Below are 22,193 nucleotides of genomic sequence, written 5' to 3'. Positions count from 1 at the left end.
GAAATGCAGATCCTTGTTTTAAGTCCATATGGGGTCTCAGGGTCGAGTTAGTCTGGATCTTCACCTCAGACCTGTTTGCCTTGGGAAGCCCTACCAGGAGCATGTAGCTCCCGACAATATAGCTCCGAGGACCACTAGACCGCGCAAGCCCTTCTGCCACGACAAGGCCTCGATCCAAGAAGGGGTTTTCTCAGTGTTATTAAGTGTTTTTACATTTAGTTTACTATTACACTGTGCATTCTATGGTATAATTAACTATTTTTGTGCTTAAAAAATATATATTTACTTACATACAGTTCATACGGTCTGGAACAGATTAATTGTATTTACACACAATCTTATGGGGAAATTATGTTTGGGTCGAGTTTTGGAACGAATTACAGTCATGACAAGAGGTACCACTGTACTTGTTTTACTTCAGTCAACTAGAAAAATTCTAATCCACCTACTATAGTGAAATAGAAAAAATATTTCCTTTGTTTCTTAAAATTAAAGAAAATTACATTCCTACAATAAGTAACATTTCAGTATAGCCAGTCCATCATCAAAGCTGTATTCTGCTAGCAATTCTCTAGTAATCACTAAACATGGTTATTTGTTGTAAACCTTTTACCTTTTTAGAAAATGAATGACTGCTTTTTAATAAATCTCCTACTCTTGCTCTCTTGATTCATGGGGTATGTGGTTTTAAATCATGACTGTTGGATGGAACACTGTCTCTAGCTCAGTGTATAAACTATATAATTTGTGAAACAAAATGAAAAATTACTTAATGTAAAAAAAGCAGTACTATCATGACCATATATTGGAAAATGACTAGGCATTGTGAGGCATCCTTTAATTCCAAACCTGGCAAGCTGAGACCCAGTTGTCCTCCTGTAGCTGATAAACACATCTGGACCTTCCGCTTGCGACTCTTCTGTTCTGTTGGGCGTGGCTACCTGAGATAATCCTGCATAAAGAAGGAAAAAGAGTTCAATAAACATAATGACATTTTTTCTTATTGTGGCACACCAAACAATTGTCCTATGAGAATAAAAATTGACCATGAGCTTGTTCAACCTCTCCCCAGCAAGATGAGAACTGGAGGTAGTGAAAAGGGAATTGGAATGCTATTAACAAAATACTTTTAGCATTAAATCCTTGGTGAATAGCAGAATATTTGGCAAAAGCTACATCTGATTAACACTAATAACAGCTATAAAATAACTTTATGCAAACTAATGCACCAGAAGGCACCCAACAGTTAAACCACCACCACCTCTCTCTTTCTCTAGCTGGCTGGCTCATCCTCTTTTTCAGCCCCAATGCCACATTATCATTCTGCAAGCCTCTCTCTCTCTCTCTCTCTCTCTCTATCATTTATCCTCTTTAGTTTCTTTTCCTCTCCTCTCCCCTCTTTCTCTAGTCGGCCCATACTTATATGGCTTATATAAAAATGAGAGGGGGAAAAAAAATTAGGGTTAAATTTTAAAATAGTTTTTTATTCCTAAGCTTTCGACAACCTGCCAGGTGTCATCTTCAGATGAAAATGATTAGACATGCAGGAATCTAAGGCAATATATAGCAGATGAACAGTGGTGATGGGTTGGGAGGTTGTAAGGTGGGGTTCGGAAGGTGTTAGTCATCAAGTCTTTTTTTTTATTATTTAGAGTCTGTTAATGGTGTTTTCATTAGAAAGGTTTCATGATTCAGCCAGCTCTCTGGCACTCTTAGTTTTGACCCTGAATTTTACTTTCACAGTGTCCCAGTGTCTGGAGGAATTTGTATGCTTTTAAATCAGAGACCACGAGTCTTTCCTTCTGACGGCATTGCGATGTTCCTGTATATATGTGTTGAGAGTCTTTTAGATGTTTGTGCCACGTATACTGCTGGACATGCATGCCATGGAATGCTGTAAACTGCGTTTCTTGTCGACTTTTGCTTTTAGCATTGAAAAGAACAGTCCGTAAAGTGTTTGCCAGTTTGTGTGCCATCTTGATTACTGATCAGGACAGGACACATGCTGTACTTTGACACGCCACAATAATAAGGAAGGGTGTGATAAGTGCAGTGGGGGACCGAGTTGGAGTCAACTGTTTGTGTTTGCATTTCTTACAAACAGGTGCTGCTTTTGTGCCCATTGAGTAGTAGCCAGGACAGAAAGAATAAAAGAGTGACACATGACAAGGGACAATCCCAGAAATTCAGAGGGAACAATATGTTCCAGAGAGTGTCCTGGATGTACTTACTCTGTGGTTACTTAAGTAAAATAGAGGTCACTCATGACTGACAACAGGTACTCCAGATTGATAGGTAGCAGCAAGGAACTCTGATGAAAGGAAAGTAGCCTGGGAGCCAATCATGTCCGACCAATGATTTTTATAGAACACTGCATACATTGGAATTATGGAGATGGAGGTGGATGATTTGAGAAACAGATTATAGGTCTATTTAGTACTCAAACACTATAGTGTTTGAAGTGAGCAAGTGGGGGGAGGTGACGAAACATTCTACCACATAGAAAGGGACATGTAGCTTGTGTTTGGCAGGTGCATCAGTATCTTGATTTCTCCCTTTTATTTTAATGGATGCTGTGCTTTGATGTTATTGATTGAAGGACTGAAAAAAAATTAAATAGACATGCATAGATGGTCTACCCTCCATCTTACTTTAGCAGGAAGAATTAATACTATTAAGATGAATATCCTCCCTAAGCTTCTGTTTCTATTTCAAAACATCCCCTTTTATATTAACAAATCATCAATTAGATTCAAATCGTAACCTCATTTACTTGGAACTCGAAATATCCACGCATCCAAAGGAGGACCCTACAATGACCTAAATCAAAGGCAGCATGGCTTTACCTAATTTTCAATTATATTACTGGGCAGCAAACATACAAGCTATAAAAACCTGGACACCGACACAAATAGATGTACACACACTATCTTGGTCAGCAATTGAAATGAAATCCTGCAGTACCTCTTTGTATTCCTTGCTTTGTACACCAGTAAATACAAGGTATCGTCAATATACTAACAACCGAATTGTCCGTCATTCACTTAGAATAGGGAACCAATATAGGAAGCACTTGAAGTTAGAGAAAATTTTATCTGTGGCACCTCTACAGGATAACCATTTTTTCACCCTCTCAAACTTAGTTTTTAATGTTTAGAAAACGTATGGGATTAAATCACTTAAGAGATATGTATATAAATAATGTCTTTGCATCCTATGAGCAATTACACTCTAAATTTAGTTTCTCATCAACACATTATTTCCATTATCTCCAAAATTAGAAACTTTGCTAAACAAAATTTGCCCAATTTTCCTCACCTCCCACCTATTTCTATTCCTATTCCAGAAGAGATCAGTCTTGAAGGCTCAAAAAAAGCATTTCTATAATATATAAAACCATTTAAAAGTGCCTTACTTTAGTACAGTGGGAAAAGCATCGGTTACTCAACATTTCAGAAAAGGAGTGGAAGGTAGCCATGCACAGAACTCACTCGAGCTCCATATACATTCAATTAAAATTTTTTATCGAGTACATCTATCTCATTTAAAAAATTGTCCAAAATGTTTCCAGGGCAAAATCCTACCTGTGAATGTTGCAATCAACCTCCAGCTTCACTAAGCCACATTTTGGGTTTGTACCAAATTAACACCATTCTGGACAAAATTTTTTAAATGTCTATCAGACAGCTTTGGTGTCACAATCACACCTAAACCATTAATAGCTGTGTTTGGTGTACTCCCAGATGGGCGTAAAGTGGAGAAGGACAAACTGTAATTGCCTTTACTTCAGTATTAGCACGTAGAGTTATCTTGCTCAATTGGAAGAATCCTAATTCACCTTTCACCTCTGTTAAGTCAGTGGGTTACTGATGGTATATACTATTTGAAACTGGGAAAAAAAAATCAAATTCACTCTTAGAGGATCTTTTCAAAACCTGGCAGGATCTAATCAATAATATTTTAGAATAATTACTTATATTGGGAAGAAAGACTCCTTTCCCTCTATACTACACTCAAAAGTTTTACTCTAGATGATGGCCTTTCTCTGTTTATGATGGGTGGGGGTTGAATTGAATTTAGTTTGTTAGGTTTGACTTGATTATATGGAATGTTGCGTGCTTTAAATAAATTCAATAAAAGTAAAAAAAAAAAAAAAAAAAAAAAAAAAAAAAAAGAGGAAAACCAGTTTAAATTGGTTTAATGGCTCATTGACAAAGAGCCGAAAAAGAATATGAACTTTACATTTTTTGAGAAAAAATGTTGGCTGATTGATTTTTTTTCAGAATTTAAAAGATGTACTGTCCTACATTCACTGCAAGTTGCTTATTAGGAGTAATATTATATATATATATATATATATATATATATATATATATATATATATATATATATATATATATATATAAAAAACAGTGTAAGAGGTATTTGTTTTTAAAGTTTTTGAGAATGCCAAGCCCTGGTGAAGGGGTAGTAATCCACAACCTAAAAGTCATTACTATATCCAACACCTGGACATTCCCTGGTGCAGTTTTTCTGAAAACACCATAAACCTAAGCTGAATTTGCACAAGTCTTTTACCCTGTGAATATAAAAATATGAAGATTTTTCAGCTCAAATCAAATGTGTTTAATGTGTGTGAAGGTTAGTAATCATTGCAAGTTTAATATGAGTATTCTTCTGCTCCTTTTTAGAACATTAGAACAAATTGACAAGAAAGGGCCATTCAATGCAACAATGGTCATCAAACCTATTTACCTTGTTGCTCAAAAATGACATCAAGTCATGTTTTGAAGGTGTATAAAGTCCTACTGTATACCACACTACTTGGTAACTTATCCCATTTGTCTATAGTTCTCTGTTTCAAGAAAAAATTTGAAAAAATTGTTTTGCTAAGTGTACATTTAACAATATTTCACCTGTGCTCCATGTTCTTGTTGAAAAGCTCATTTTAAAATAACATTTTAATATACAGCACTGTTGCTTAACTAATGATACATTTACAGCTGGTATTTTTTATAAAATGTTTTGGATACTGTTTGTGCTAAACAAATTCACTAATTTTATATTCTAAGATTTTTTGTATTTTCTGTTTCATATTACAGACATGGGGGCAGAGGGTTTTAGTGGAAATATGGTTTTCTGGTAAATTTTCCAGACAAGGTATTATTTAAGTATTATCTGAGAATTTCTTTAAACCATAAGTTTCATAAATGGTCTCTATAGATTAATAAAAAAAGGTTTAATACATTTCTCTTTAGGAAGGGTCAGTTGTGTGAAAAGTCTGTGTCTCCACAGGCACCCACATACTTCAGAAAACGTGAAGTGAACACCTCTACATATATGTCTAAAGTAAAAGATTCTCCTTTGCTTCTGCTTATCATCAAAACTATAAAATGTGTGTTTGCAGTACATGCACGGTCAACCCAAAAATGTGATTATGGAGGTGCCTGGACACAAGTGTAACCATCTGCATTGACATAATTTTGACTGCTTGTATAGGTGTGAAACTCCAAACATGGAAAGTATTAATTGGCCTCACACCAGTAGTTGATAAGAACAATCAAACTTGCCAAAAAGGCACACTTCATGGGTAGTTAAATTAGTGGCCACAATATTTTGGGTCTTATTTTGAACACACACTGCCACTTTTTGGACTTTGTGACTAAATGGTAATGTTTATTATCATGAACGGACACATCTGCTTAGTCCACAAGTCCCCAGGTCTGCACAGAAATAGTAAGATTCTTCTAACAAGGTTGTCAGGCTTATGACTGTCTGGCAAATGGAAAGCGTTGTTTGGTCACATTATAAATAAAAAGATTCCCAGTGATAGCACATAAACTAAAAGTTTAAAAACCTGATTTAACGTTGATGTTACTATTCCTTGTACCTTACCTTTGGCAGCTTCTATGATTTTGTAGCGGTGAACCCCATTTTCGATGCCACAGTCAGTTTGAAGCTGCTGCTCAGTGACACTTGGCAAGGAGGATCGTTCCAAGCCACACTGCAACATATTATAAGTGTACTGCCGGAAGCGGGGGTCCACACCTCCAAGCCAGTCTGCCAAGTTGCTGGGGTCACAGGTTGAGTAGTTTGCATAGGTTTTGAGCTCCCTCAGTTCCCGGAGAAACCTTCCAGTTAAATGAGAAACAGATTTGTAAGGAGAAGAAATGCCAATTGAGAGTTTAGTATACACGCAAAAATTAACATAGGATCCCAAGCTGTTTCGTTGTGTGGTGGGTGTGGCAATGCGCTGTACCAGTGCATGCTCCCCAAACCTGACCTGATCTATAACTGTAAACAAAGAGAATGCAGAAAGACTACTTAAGGACTTAAATAAAATAAAGAAATCCAATCTGAGCTATGCTACTAAAAATTTGAATTTTTAGCGCACTACCCTATGTAGATGGTTGTTCTTTACATGACACTAAAACTACTTGTAATTAACTTTCATTTAAAAATGCAATATATGTGTATGCTCTTAGGGTAATTTCTGTCACTAAAAAAATAGGGCGAGTTTAAAAATGTATAATTCCACTTCAACAGGTCAGGAGATTAGATACTTGAAAGTAAACAATTTAACATATCTTTATGGCAAACTATAGCATGTGATTCAACATTAAAATTAATTTCAACATTAAAATACATTTTAACCTACAAATGCTACAATATCAAGAATATGTATTCCTCCATTAACTAAATCTATTTAATTCAGTTCAATGATCCAACTACAGAATCCTGACAGCATTTGGTGTCAACCACTAATCTAGTGTCAAGCACAGTCTAACAGGCTGTTAGGCCAGGGCAGGTAACATACTGAACATTTGTCTACATTATGTAATTAGTCAGATGTTATTACAGGAGACAATTGATTTTTTTAATCATTAAAAAAATAAAATAAAATATTATAACAAGTCTGACTAATTCTCCTAAAATGCATCTTAGGATGTGGAAGCATCCAATCAGCATTAGGCAAGGGTCTAAGATGCTCAGTGAATGATAAAAAAATTCTTGTACAGTACAATCCCTCTTAACCGGCCACCTCAGGACTGGACCCATGGCCGGTTGCCATTTTGGCCGGTTAATCCAACTCATACCTATTTTCATGTAGAAAAATATTTCTAAGGTATGTACTGTACCTCTTCGACGTTCCTAAAGAAACCATATCCACAAGGCTTCATCCACGATTTCGCACACAGGTTTTTTTCTCGTACAACGACTGGACAGTGTGGTGTAGTGGGCCCACAGCTCAAGTCAAAAAGGACACTTTTTAAATAAATAATTGCCGCACTCGCGGCTTAGCAAGTATGTGTGGCCGATCGGTTCCCGGGGAATTCGTGATGCGGGCGATCCTAGCTTAAGTGCACAGGCGAGGAGTTATCCGCATCTGTAATTGTTCCCTGGAACTGCTAATTGCCACATCTGATCCACATCCCCGTGATAAATAGAAGCGCAAGGCGGCTAGGGGGAGAACAGGAAAGAACAGGAGGTTAATGGAGAAGGAAGCAGATAGAGGAAAGCCGGTGCAGGAGAGCGAGCAAGCGAGAAAGAGCAGATTCGATGGAGCAAAGGCAGGCAGCTGGGAGGTGAACCCCTGCAGATGAGTGTTTGGCCGACACTCAGTGGGGCTGAAGAAAGCGGTTGCTCCAGCTGAGCAATTGAACACGACTGGCTGTCGAAAGGCAGCGGCAGTCGTGGAGGCTTTGGGCTGGTGTAGCCCCAACATGAGTGCCCTGGCCGCTGGGGAAAGAACCCAAGTCTCGGTACGGTTGGAGCCCGACGTAGCCAGGGATCGGAGTGCTACCGGACCAGTGTGAAAGCAGCTGCACCTGAAAGTAGGGTGACTCCCCTGTTGCAAAGCCCGACGGGAGAAGCAGGGGAGCCGCCAGGTAGAAAGAAGAAGGCACCGTGGAAAATTCATAAAGGAATATGTAAACAAAAATTACTCTGAAAGTAGGAGCCCTCTCACCTTCCAGGAAAGAAGGAAGTGCATACATATAATATAAAGAAGAACTCAGGATTAAAAAATTTTTTTTTAATTTTATTTTAACAGGCAGGTTAATCCGTCGGCCAGTTAATGCGTAACTATAAAGGAGTAGATTATCTGGCAAAGTCTCATTCATAATGGTACAGGACAAAGAACACCACTCCAAGAGTGTGAATTGTGGATTACCAGTCAGGCCAAGTCCTTTTATACCAGTGTTGACATTCAGGTGCCAGCAAGCCTTGTCACTGTGAGAGTACCCCCACAAACAAGCTGATTTGGTGGTAGAAATGGGGATTGGGAGAATGGGGGTAAATATAAAATTATAAAGTCAACTGGTAACAGTATATATCTCCAAGGTGCAACCATGTGGAAAGGGTGTACACCTTCAAATTCCTGGGAACCTACATCTCATACAACCTTTCCTAGTTTGAAAACACCACAGCAATGGTCAAAAAAGCACAACAGACTGCACTTTCTGAGAGTGCTCAGGAAAAACAACTTGGAGCAAAAACTATTGGTGACTTTTTATTGTTCAACCATCAAGAGCATTCTGGCATACTGTGCCACAGTGTGGTATGCCTGATGCACAGCAAAAGACAAGAAAACTCTCCAAAGGCTGGTGTCTACCATCCTTGGAAGATATTGCCCACTCTCGCTAACTCAATCCAGGTGGTTTGGTGTGTTGTGGGTGCGGCAATGTGCTGTAATCAGTGTATGCTCCCAACCTCCTCCTCACCACAGCCACAAATATCATTATGGATCTTTCACAGCCTGGTCACCACCGGTTTGAACTCTTGCCCTATAGATCTTTGAAAGCACGGACCAACAAATTCAGAAACATCTGTTTCAATCCAATGGCCATAAATAGATTGAACAAAAATGAGCAAATTAAGGCAGGTTAAATCATTTTTGGTCAGTGCTGGCAAACAGACCCATACATGCCACTGCTGCTCTCATGCAGTTACTTCCCAGTGAAATTGTATTATTTATTGTACTACTACTGGTTTCATTTTATCTCATGTCTTTTTAAGTATATATTTTACATATACTGTTTTTCTATAAACTGGGCTAAATGTGCAATATCCTTTAGTGCAAGAACATTTTTGTTCCACAATAGTCGTGTTGTTTGCTTGTTGTTCTCAGTTAGAGTGGCGCTCATAATTTTGTTGTAATTTTTTTTACAATGACAATAAAGGCTTTCTATTTTATTAATTTATATTTATATTTATATTCTATTCTAGATTGCTCAAATGGATTGGACACCTCCCCATTTAAGGCCAATCAGAGCACAGAATTGCTAAGACATCAAGGTCCACTAGAGGGCTCTTTAGCCAGACTAATTTGTAGCTGCAATTTTGAAGTGATTTACAGCATGGACAAATGCTCACTTAATGGAATAAGAATAATAAAATTTGGTGCATTTATTTATTTAAATTTCCAAGCAGTAGAAAGCATGTGGCTGGATATTGTTTATATAAGCAGAGACTTTGTGCAGAGAAACTGCTGACAAGATTCTTGAAGGGAATCAAAGAACCCTGAATCAAAAACAAACACTATTTAAACCTATGTATTATTAACTTTAATAATTAGTACATATACCTGTACAGAATCAAAAAGTTTAAACAACATTCAAGGACTACATATTTAAAAAAAATCCCTACTGTTATACAGTATCAAGAAGTACAATAAAAAGAAAATTCAATGCAAAAATACCTAACCAAACCTTCAATATACAACAGTGGGATTAGTTAGCACACAGTATCCAATTCAATGACTTTCTAAAGGCTTAACTGAGACCTAACCATACATACATATTATTATACACAGACCCCAGGTCCCCATTAAGTGGTCTAATCACAGCATCTGGAGACACTGTAATCCTTAATAGTACTCCAGTCGCAGCAGAAATAATTAACCACAGCATCTAAACCGGTTTTCTAATTAACAGCCTTAATCCACAACCATCAAAAACAACCAATGGATTACATAATTAGGAAATAAAGGAAAATTAAACAAAATTAAAAAGATAAAAAAAAAAAAAATTTAATTTAAACTGAAATAGTTTTTCAAAGAAATATGCAACAAGGCATAACAGACACAAAAAGAAAACCCAGGGTTAAAATCCATATGAAACCATGACAGCACTATAATATAATTATTTACTACACACCCTCAGTAAAACCTATTTTGCTCATATTAACAGTAACTAGTACTGTTAAATTCTATAAAAATAGGCATCAAATATAAATATACAATGTTTAAATAAATTTAGTGCAAACAAGAAATAGAATGTAAAGATAACGTGACAATTAAAAAGTAACTTAAATATTAAATAATTTAATTGACCATTACTAAAATCTTTCTGCTTAAAATACTGTAAACTACAGCTGGGCGATATGAACTTTTCTTTATTTCTTGACATATTCACACCTTAAAGATTGAAGATCAGCTCCATATAGACATGTATATATATAATCTCCATACAGATAGCAAGACCTGGTATATTTTCTCATAATAGTATTATGAAGTAGAGGAGGAAGCACATTTTTTCAAAATGTACCAATTTCAAAAATAGCTATGCCTCAGAGAAAATGTTTTTTCCAGCTACTTTTGTTTTATATCTCCTCTACTTATTTTTCAGTTTTCTTTGGGATGTATTGCATTCAACACCTTGCCTGCTTTGCCGACATCTGTGTCCACCAGCCACTTCCATCTCTCTCGGTTTTATATATGGAAAGACTGGATTCATTACCACACTAGTCACAGATCATAATACATGTATTATACAATATATTTGATTTACACATACAGGTGCTGGTCATAAAATTAGAATATCATGACAAAGTTGATTTATTTCAGAAATTCCATTCAAAAAGTGAAACTTGTATATAAGAGTCATTCATTACACACAGACTGATGTATTTCAAATGTTTGTTTCTTTTAATTTTGATGATTATAACTGACAACTAATGAAAGTCCCAAATTCAGTATCTAGGAAAATTAGAATATTGTGGAAAGGTTCAATATTGAAGACACCTGGTGCCACACTCTAATCAGCTAATTAACTCAAAACACCTGCAAAGGCCTTTAAATGGTCTCTCAGTCTAGTTCTGTAGGCTACACAATCATGGGGAAGACTGCTGACTTGACAGTTGTCCAAAAGACGACCATTGACACCTTGCACAAGGAGGGCACGACACAAAAGGTCATTGCTAAAGAGGCTGGCTGTTCACAGAGCTCTGTGTCCAAGCACATTAATAGAGAGGCGAAGGGAAGGACAAGATGTGGTAGAAAAAGTGTACAAGCAATAGGGATAACCGCACCCTGGAGAGGATTGTGAAACAAAACCCATTCAAAAATGTGGTGGAGATTCACAAAGAGTGGACTGCAGCTGGAGTCAGTGCTTCAAGAACCACCACGCACAGACGTATGCAAGACTTGGGTTTCAGCTGTCGCATTCCTTGTGTCGAGCCACTCTTGAACAAGAGACAGCGTCAGAAGCGTCTCGCCTGGGCTAAAGACAAAAAGGACTGGACTGCTGCCGAGTGGTCCAAAGTTTTGTTCTCTGATGAAAGTAAATTTTGCATTTCCTTTGGAAATCAAGGTCCCAGAGTCTGGAGGAAGAGAGGAGAGGCACAGAATCCACGTTGCGTGAGGTCCAGTGTAAAGTTTCCACAGTCAGTGATGGTTTGGGGTGCCATGTCATCTGCTGGTGTTGGTCCATTGTGTTTTCTGAGGTCCAAGGTCAACGCAGCAGTCTACCAGGAAGTTTTAGAGCACTTCATGCTTCCTGCTGCTGACGAACTTTATAGAGATGCAGATTTCATTTTCCAACAGGACCTGGCACCTGCACACAGTGCCAAAGTTACCAGTACCTGGTTTAAGGACCATGGTATCCCTGTTCTTGATTGGCCAGCAAACTCACCTGACCTTAACCCCATAGAAAATCTATGGGGTATTGTGAAGAGGAAGATGCAATACGCCAGACCCAACAATTCAGAAGAGCTGAAGGCCACTATCAGAGCAACATGGGCTCTAATAACACCTCAGCAGTGCCACAGACTGATCGACTCCATGCCACGCCGCATTGCTGCAGTAATCCTGGCCAAAGGAGCCCCAACTAAATATTGAGTGCTGTACATGCTCATATTTTTCATGTTCATACCTTTCAGTTGGCCAACATTTCTAAAAATCCTTTTTTTGCATTGGTCTTAATTGATATTCTAATTTTCCGAGATACTGAATTTGGGACTTTCATTAGTTGTCAGTTATAATCATCAACATTAAAAGAAATAAACATTTGAAATACATCAGTCTGTGTGTAATGAATGAATCTAATATACAGGTTTCACGTTTTGAATGGAATTACTGAAATAAATCAACTTTGTCATGATATTCTAATTTTATGACCAGCACCTGTATATTTTATGATTTACATCGTTTTTAATGGTTCCTAATTATGCTATTGTGTTTTAATGATTCTTAGTGTCAGTAACTGTCATGCTGTATAATGCATGCAGGTATTCATTTTATAACATTCACCAGAATAATAAGTACTGCATTTGTGGACACCAAAAGACATATTTTGCACCCATTGTTCCCAACAGCTTCTTGAATCCTTGTTTTTCTAAAGTTTAGACAGGTACTTTAAAGGGCCAGTGCCAGCAAGCCTTGGGAAACTATTTATAAGTGTTACTGCAAAATGAACATGCTTTACCTGAAATATCCAGCTATTACAACTATTATAATTAGGAAGTTCAATTCACTTGCTAAACAAAAAGTACAAACTCAAAATGAAAATAAAACAAGTAATGTGGCTTACCACATAACTGATAAACAAATACTGAAAAATTCACACCAAAAAATAAATAAATAAATAAAAAGGCTGCTGGTTTTGTCCCTGCTTATAATGGATCTGGTCATGCGTCCATTTTTTTCCCCTCACACTCATGATTACCACCAGGAAGCACTGGGGTAGTCAACACACTGATGCTAAGTAATGGCCGAGAATGCAGGTTTTAATTAACTGTCAAAAAAAGTGGTCTAAAGAAGTTGTCAGAAATCAAAAAAGGATATTGTGATATTGGCTTTTGCTAATAGTTTTTCTTAAATATTGCATTGAATCAGAAATTTGATAAATTGCCTACTGTAAACATGTACATGGTTATACACATTGTCTATCCATCCCAAATCAGTGCCTCTGCAACATCCACATCATATGAAGTTGGACAGGGAGTAATACAATAACCTCAGCACTTATCAAGGATTTTACTCCCTGGCAATGAGAACCACCAATGCTTATTCTACTCATACCCAACTCCAAAGTTTACTCATACCTAATTAAAGCTACCACAATCATTCAAAGACTGGCTGCAGCCATAAAACCACATGGACCTTGATGTCAACTTAGACATTGTATACATAATGCAGAAATTACTCTACACTTCAGTAAATTGAGATTAGCCAATACATAAGAGAAATTGAGAGTGATGAGTGCAGGTGTCAATGAGAATGAGATATACAACTTAGAAAAGGCTCTAGCTTTAGAATAAAATCATTAAGAAAAATAGTTAATTTCTGATAAAATAGAGTCTGACCTCTTCCTTGTGAGCCCAGTAGTCATTCCAAGGTCAGTGCTGAGGTCTTGCTCTGTTAAGTGCAATAGAAGGTCCCCGTCCACCTGGAGTCCCTGTTTAGGAAATTTAACAGCAAACAGGAATGAGTTACTTTGTAAGTTCATTTGTTAATGAAACTGCATGCACTGCCATGCAACTCCATTCTGATTTACATATTTTAAAAGGTTTAAAAACTCAATCAGACTTAATTACAATGTGAAAATCAGGCCTTAGATAAATTCTTTAGACATCGCAAGTGCCATGGAAGACAGACGGGTATTCTGACCAGGAAGGAGACTAAGATCTTGCCTAGCCAGGATACCATAGTGAAAGGAGTGCAGGAGTAGAGACAGAACCCGACTGGAACAGCCTATAATCTTCGTCCCTGATAAGATCAAACTGTAATGAATGAATTGGGTGAACATGGATACTGGGAGCAGTTGGCACCCCACACAGAATGTGGCAGTGTTCCTCGAGGGTGTTCCAAATCAAGACACCTGCAGGGATACATGGGAATTGGAGTGTGAAAGTACAGCCCTGTCGCAATCCTTGGCTGCCAATATTGGTTTTCACATAACCCAGAAGTGCTCTTGGCATTCAGTACAATGACATTGGAAGCAGTCTCAGGTCTTGCTTGAAAAGGAACCCACCAACACACATCGGGCAGTCAGAGTCATAAGGCACCAGGTGACAGTCTTGGAGGAGGGAAAGAAGGCAGAAGAAATTGATCCGATTTTGTATTTTTCTATTGATCTTTTGACTGGTGATTGTTGGAAATGTGTGGGTGACAAACATTCATCCATCCATTATCCAACCCGCTATTTGAAACAAGAATTGTGTTGGGCATTACTATGTCCGTGGTTTGGGGCTCAGTGGTGCCCCCTTGTTGTTACAACATAATACACCATTATTGAAAAGTATGTTTTAAACCTAGATTTATTTTGTGTTTTACTGTACTTTGAAATATTGACACAAAGTAAACTCCAAAGACAAAAAAAAAGAACCAAGATTTACTTCCTACTTTTACACCGTACATGGATTCCCCTTCTTACCTGTGCCAGTATGGTGTACAGTGAAATCAACATAAATGACATTCTGAAGAAAATACTTAATACCTCTATCTTGTCTGAAGCCACAGGATTCTTTGAATGGGATTATAATTTAAACTGACAATGCCATAATGTATGGCATGTGACTGGGATACACTACACATAGTAAAAAGATTGCAAACTTTCAATAAAAATGAGCAAAAACAGACAAAATGTGTTTCCAAGGACCCTTATAATCAACTCTTGTAATCAAATCTACACAGGGATCTGTAGCTACTAGCTAAGAGACAGAACAGATCTGAAACTGACAGAGATTTATTTTTCATTTACAGTAATATCACATTGCCAACCATAGTTTTAGAATGTATTAATAATGAATTGTGATGTTCATAGTAGCCTCCTTAGCGTAACATTTTTTCTCTTGCACTTTTTGCCTTAAAAATTTGTATTAAATCTTATCTTTCTACTGTAAAACATGCAAAACACAAAGTTAGAAGTGTAGAAAGTATAATAATAATTATAGCATGGACAGCACACTGCACATGTGCGAGTGTCACTTTCAGATTCACAGAATCACTTTTGGTTTCCCTGACCGCTTCAATTTCACTGCCTGAAGACAGATTCACTTCTTCACCAAAGCTGATGAGAGGCATTTCTTACAAGATGCCATTATGAGGCTAGACGAAGACGCGTCTACACCGTTACCCGGGTAATGCTCCAGCCAGATGCCTACACAAGACATGCCTATAACCATTAACTGAGTAACACTCAGCATTAACGCTGTTGACATTTTACAGCCTGAGTAAACCTCGGGTCTTATGCAAGACGCATCTACACTGTTGCCAGAGTGACACTTGGGACTAATGTTTTTAGCACTGTTTTTACAGCCTGAGTGATGCTCGGGTCTAATACTAAGGAGATTATTTAACAATTACATTGTTATAGCATTTCTTTCAGTTTAGCATTCCGTGGGAGCTTTATATGTCACTCTCCCACAGGCCTGAGTTCAGCTCTGACATGGCAGACAAATCACCGCGTTGCACATAGCCTTGTGGCATTATCACCATCCAAACTGAAAAGCACACCAGTTTTTCTTTGCACCTAGCCTTCTTCCCAATCACTGCCCCTTGGCATCTCAGTTGCTGATTTGCATCAAGAGTGAGCTGTTGCAGCTCCTCTGTGCCCAGCCGCGATGTTCTCAACAGACCTATTTACATGCCTCCTGTCAGGACTCAGCTCTTGAGGCACCCTACTTTGTGGAGATTTTGGGTCAGATCATTACAATATATTTTGACTATACATGAAGTTTGTTAAACTGTTTAACTGCACTATTTGGTAAAAAAATGATTTTCACATTCTGAATATCATTTCAAAACATTGGTTGGATTCATTCATTTAATTCGAAAAGTATTACCCAACTTTATTCTAAAAACAATATGGAATAATTCTGATGGACATGCAAAAATACAGAAACCCTGCAAATATCACAACCTTGATAAACTGATGACTCCTTCCATTTCTTACGATCATTCATCACAGTTCTTGTTTTCACTTATATAATAAAACAGCATTACTAAACACTTACCTGGAAGCGCTCAATATAAGACATGAAACCTATTTGCTGCAACCAGGTCTGCACTTCACTTGGTTTCCAATTTGGTACAGTGGGTGAAATTCTGCGTGGAATGTCCTCTCCCATCATTCTTAATGCTCGTTTAGCAAGACCTGATGTGATACCATCTCTGGAGTAGCTCACCAACCTCTTGAGACTTTGCACAGCACCAATCTCCTGAAATACCTGCAGGAATCGGAGATGATTTACTATAGAAATTAAGAAAAGAGGGTAATAAAAATCTAATATTTATAAAAACAAAAAAAAAACCACATACATTATTAAATCAAATAGTTCCTGGTTTTTCTAGATAATCTCTTTCAATTTTCTAAATCATTTTACACCCAACCATATCTTACATTACAGCAGTGCAAGACTATCTGGATCATAGCTGGGCTGCATGGACAGGAGAGGCTAGGTTGAAACTTGGTCAAATCTGTTCAGTAAAAAATACCACTTTTTTTCTCCAAAAGACAGAAATCAATCATATGAAATGAGATAACCTCTAAGTAATGTATGAAATTTGATCAATTTTTGATTAGGGCAGTAGTATTTAGTATTATAACATTAGAACAATCTAGATGAGAACAGGCCATTCAGCCCAACAATGCTTGCCAGTCCTACCCACTTAATTCTTCTGAAAAAGTAGAGTTTTTAAAGTTCCTAAATTCCTGCTGTGTACCACACTACTTTGGTGTGCTTATTCCAAGCGTCTATGCTTCTCTGTGTAAAGAAAAACATCCTAATGTTTGTGTGAAATTTACCCTTAACAAGTTTCCAACTGTGTTCCAACTTGTTCTTGATGAACTCATTTTAAAATAACAGTCTCGATCCACTGACTAATTCCTTCATAATTTTGAACACTTCAATCATGTCACCTCTTAATCTTCTTTTGCTTAAACTGAAAAGGCTCAGCTCTTTTTTCCTTCCTTCATAACTCATCCCCTGTAGCCCTGGATTGAGCCTAGTCGCTCCACTCTGGACCTTTTTTAGCGCTCCTATGTCCTTTTTGTAGCCTGGAGACAAAAACTATACACAGTACTCCAGATGAGGCCTCATCAGTGCATTATAAATCTTAAACATAACCTTTTTGGACTTGTACTCAACACACTGTGCTATATAACCGAACATTCCGTTAACCTTCTTAATGGCTTCTGAACACTGTCTGGAAGTTGATTGTGTAGAGTCCACTATGACTCCTAAATCCTTCTCATAAGGTGTACTCTCTATTTTCAGACCTCCCATTATGTACTCAAACCTAATACTTGTACTTCCTATGTGTAATACTTTACATTTACTAACATTAAATTTCATCTGCCACAAGTCTGCCCAAGGCTGTATGCTGTCCAAGTCCCTCTGTAATGATTTAACAGATTCCAGATTATCTGACAATCCACCTCTCTTGGTATCATCTGCAAACATAACCAGCTTTTTACTTATATTTCTATCCAAATCATATATATTAATAATAATAATATAAAATATATATATATACATATTATTATATATATATATATATAATATATAATGTGTGGGGTCCTCGGGTTACAACATCTCGACATTTCCAGTTTACAACGCTCACTCCCATAAAAACTTTAAAAAATTGAGACGTGACAAGGACTAAAGGCAAGGATTTTTTCTTACACTCATTTTTTTTTTTTATTACTACAGTACAGCATACAGTACAGTATATTTATGTCCTTTTCCTTTTTCTGTGGCTTACTATGTTCTAGATTATGATTTTGGAAACATGTTAGGATAGTTAAGTGACTTAATATAGGGTGTGTTTCAACTTACACCAAAATTCGGGTTACATCACTGTTGTAGGAACGGAACTGTATCGTAACCCGAGGACACCCTGTATTAAAAAAAAAGCATTGGCCCTAGCACGGACTCCTGTGGAACATAAATCTTACTATCAGGCAATTCTGATAAGGTTCCTCAGACCATTACCCTCCGATTCCTGTGTCCAAGCCAATTCTACACTCATCTAAAAACATCACCCTGAACTCCCACTTGAGGGTAAATATTATCTGGTCCGGAAGATTTGTTTGATTCCAGCCTATGTATCTGAGCAGTACTTCTCCAATTTCCAAATCAGTTAGTACCTCCTTACTAGTCCCATTTACCAGTGAGAGGTAATCTACTTCCTCACTTGTGAAGACCTCAGAAAAAGGTTTATTTAGAGCATCCAATATTTCACAGCCTGTATTTTTTAATTCCCCTTTACTATTCCTGATGCACTTCACCTCACCCTTGACTGATCTTTTACTACTAAAAATACTGATAAAATGACTTTGCGTTGTCTTTATTTTATATGCTATATTCTTCTCTGTCTTTTAGCCTCCCTAATATTCTTCTTAATGGTTGCCCTCATGTTCTCATAAGCCCTACAATTCACATTGGTTATACACTTTATACAGCCGTTTTTTTCTTTGCATAATTTTTCTTTTTATAACTCTTTATTAACCCACTGCGGAATTATTTTTAATTTCCTATTAATTCCAAATTTAGGTATGTACCTGTCCTGCATTACCTGTAAAACATTTTTAAACCTGTTCCACTGCTCCTCAACTGTCCCCACTCTTAAAAGCTATCCTGGTCTATCCTCCTTAGACATTGCCACATTTTCTCAAACTTTGTGCTACCAAAGTTAAACTTAACAGTTTTAGTCTTTGCATTCACGCACTTGCAAAACACTGAGAATTATATTATGGTCATGTCAAGTATTAATAATTACTTCTACTCCTCACCAAAATCACTCCTGACATCAGAGTTATTTTACCTTTGTATTGTTTTGTCGTGACTTGATTCCAGTTTCAACACAGAGATAAAATGCTGCAATGCACTGCCCTTCCACACGTGATCCATCCAACAATGGAATCAAGTGCTGTAGGTCAGCAGCTGTTCTGCCTTGGGTGTTATTTACATTTTGCAGGAGATTGCTGGCAAACTCATCAGGATCAAGTGAAGCAATAAAGGGCTCGACAAGTTCCAGTGTGCCTGAGCGGACTACTTCTTTTTCAATCTCTTTATTAGCAGCCAGCACAGTAATAGCCAGACACGCATGAAAACGTATCAGCTCATCCTCCTTGGAGAAGGCCAGTGGAAACAACCATTCAGCTGCCTGTTTAGAAATCATCAATCGCTGGCAGGTGTGGCCACCATGCATAGCACAGTTGGCAAGAGCCATAGCGCAATGTTGCTGAACAGCTGGGTCAGTGCTGCGGCACCAGTATAGCACAGCATCTAAGGCTCCATTAGTAATTAGTTGAAAGCAAGTCTCTTCTGTGTGTTTAAACATGTGTTCCAGGATCCCTGAAGTGCTCACTATGAGCTGGGCATCCTCACGCTCACGGGACAGGTTCAGAATTACACCCAGACCCATCCGAGCTATGCGATCTCTGTAGAAAAAAAAAAAAAAAAAAGCAACAAAAACATTTTAAATTTACTTCTATTTACTGCTGGATTCTACAGAAACGTTTATGACTCTGAATCAAAGTACTATTTGTGTGCTGATCTCAACCAGTCAGAGAATGTGAATCCTGCAAAGTTCACGGGACCTGTGTGCATGTCAATAATGTAAGTATCATAATTGGAAACATTTGAAGGATGCATATAAACCTGCAGTTTCTAAAAGAGGAGGCAGCAATTTATAAATGGGTTTTCCTGAATGTTGTAATTTTTTTTTTCCTAGCCCCAACTCATTTTCTGTAGAAAACATTACTCATATGTGGTTTCTGTAATAATACATTGTCATGTCATTCCATTTAATGTACTGGTAATTGTTTTGCAAAATTCTCAATTTTTAAAAAGTTGGATAAAAAGAAATGAGAAAACTATTAATAATTAAGTAAATGTGAATAGGATGAGCATATAGAGTAAACAAATCCTAAATGACCTTTAAAGGTTTCAGACAAAATGTATTAATATGCTGAAATAGATGCTACACATATAGAATTACACTCCCACTAATTCTTAAAGTGAACAATGACCACAGAAATCATAGACACAAAATGAAACTCAAAACCAAAATTCTAAATACAGTTCCACGCATTATATAGGCATACCCTGACCAGAATACAGTAAGTCATATTAGTCCTGTAGAAGCTTTTTCATGGTTTACTTAAGTTTTCGGAATTGGTGTGCACAGAGCAGGACACTTACTTCTGCCACAACTTTAATACTTACCTGTGATAAGCGTTAAGCTTACTGGCCTATAGTTGCTTGGATCTGCCCAGTCACCCTTTCTATATAACGGGGTAATATTTGCCATTTTCCAGTTCTTTGGAATTTCCCCAGTGTGCAGTGACTTCCTAAAAACATGTGTCAAGGGTTTATATATGTACTCGCTACAAAAATTTTTACACTGGTGCTAATGGAAAAGAAGCACTATGTACTGACTAACCATGTGACTGGACTTTACTGCTTTAATACTTGGTTAATAACTGATCATCTGGCAAAAATGTTCCTGGAATTAAGAAAAGACTCACTGGGTGACAAGTTAATGTATAACATTCTTGTCACAGCATATTATTTTCACAAATAACTCTGTAATCTCATCTTTTATATGACATTTGCAAGTTGAACCTACTCTCCTCCAATATGTGTTGTAGGATAGTATTTTTTTAATTTTAGTTTGTAATATGACTGCCTTCATAATACAGGAAGATTTAATATATTGTAGTAATCATAATTGCTTTAGAAAATGGTTTCAGATGATGTTTGCTGGTATAACACTTAGCATGTAATACAAAGACAGGATTACCTTCAACTATGAGACTGACAGGAATTAACATGATACTCTACATCTTACAAAAGACTTAAAAATCAGAAAAGTTTACAAATAATTAAAAAAAAAGTAGTATAGCATTATTTCTAAAAACAATCAAAACTGAAGGTTATATCTGATATGGTTAATGTATTTAGCTGCTGGAAAGGAGGGAGATGAAGATCTGAATGACTAATAAACTACATCCACTCATTATAAATAAATGGTAACTTAATAGTGTAAGTACTATGGACTCAAAGTATTCAGACCCCTTTATTTTCAATACATTTTATTGATTAGTAGATTTAACTTTAAATTGATAAATTTGCCATTTTTGTCCACCAATTTATACTCAATAATCCATAATGACAAAGTGAAAGTAAATTTTCAGAAAGGTTTGCAAATTTATTATAAACAAAATCAAAAACTCATATCTCTCATTTACAGTTGAAGTCAGAAGTTTCCATACATTTAGGGTGAATTCTTTACAACTTATTTTATAACATCCCTACAGATTTTATACTAGAATACTATAAATTTGGCATATTGTTTATGAAATCTACTTTGTGCCTGGCAAAAGGAATTTTTTCCAACAATGTTCACAGACAAAGTATTTCACTTTTTTATTGACTATCACAATTCCAGTTGGTCACAAGTTTACATACCACTTTGTTAACTGTGTCTTTAAACAGCTTGGAAAATTCCAAAAAGTGATGTCAAGCCTTTAGGCAATTAAACAATTAGCTTCTGATAGCCAATTAGCTTAACTGGTGTCAACATGTGGATGTATATTAAATTAAGGCCTACCATCAAACTCACTGCTTCTTTGCTGGACATAATGGGAACATCAAAAGAAATCAAACAAGAGCTCAGAAAAAATAATTGTAGATCTCCACAAATCTTGTTCATCCTTGGGAAAAATTTCCAAATACCTGAAGGTTCTATATTCATCTGTACAAACAATAATATGCAAGTATAAACACCATGGGACCACATGGCCATCATACCGCTCAGGAAGGAAACGTATTCCGTCTCCTAGAGAAGAACGTACTTTGGCACCAAAAGTGCAAAACAATCCCAGAACAACAGAAAAGGATATTGTGAAGATGGTGGTGGAAACAGAAGCACAAGTATCTATATCTACAGTAAAATTAGTCCT

General features: G+C 37.0%; 1 protein-coding gene across 1 annotated transcript in view; it reads right to left on the bottom strand.

Moving 5' to 3' along the window:
• Positions 1-22,193, bottom strand: part of sarm1 (sterile alpha and TIR motif containing 1) — a 43,541-nt gene that overhangs the window by 17,253 nt on the left and 4,095 nt on the right. The window contains 5 exon segments of the mRNA XM_051930449.1: positions 850-952; positions 5,896-6,131; positions 13,585-13,676; positions 16,237-16,449; positions 19,049-19,667. Of these exon segments, the coding sequence (XP_051786409.1) occupies positions 850-952; positions 5,896-6,131; positions 13,585-13,676; positions 16,237-16,449; positions 19,049-19,667 (1,263 nt within the window).

This window comes from Erpetoichthys calabaricus, chromosome 8 (genome assembly GCF_900747795.2).
Source record: "Erpetoichthys calabaricus chromosome 8, fErpCal1.3, whole genome shotgun sequence".
NCBI lineage: Eukaryota > Metazoa > Chordata > Cladistia > Polypteriformes > Polypteridae > Erpetoichthys > Erpetoichthys calabaricus.
Note: the sequence above shows the minus strand (reverse complement) of the source record. Positions and strands in the feature narration are given on the sequence as shown.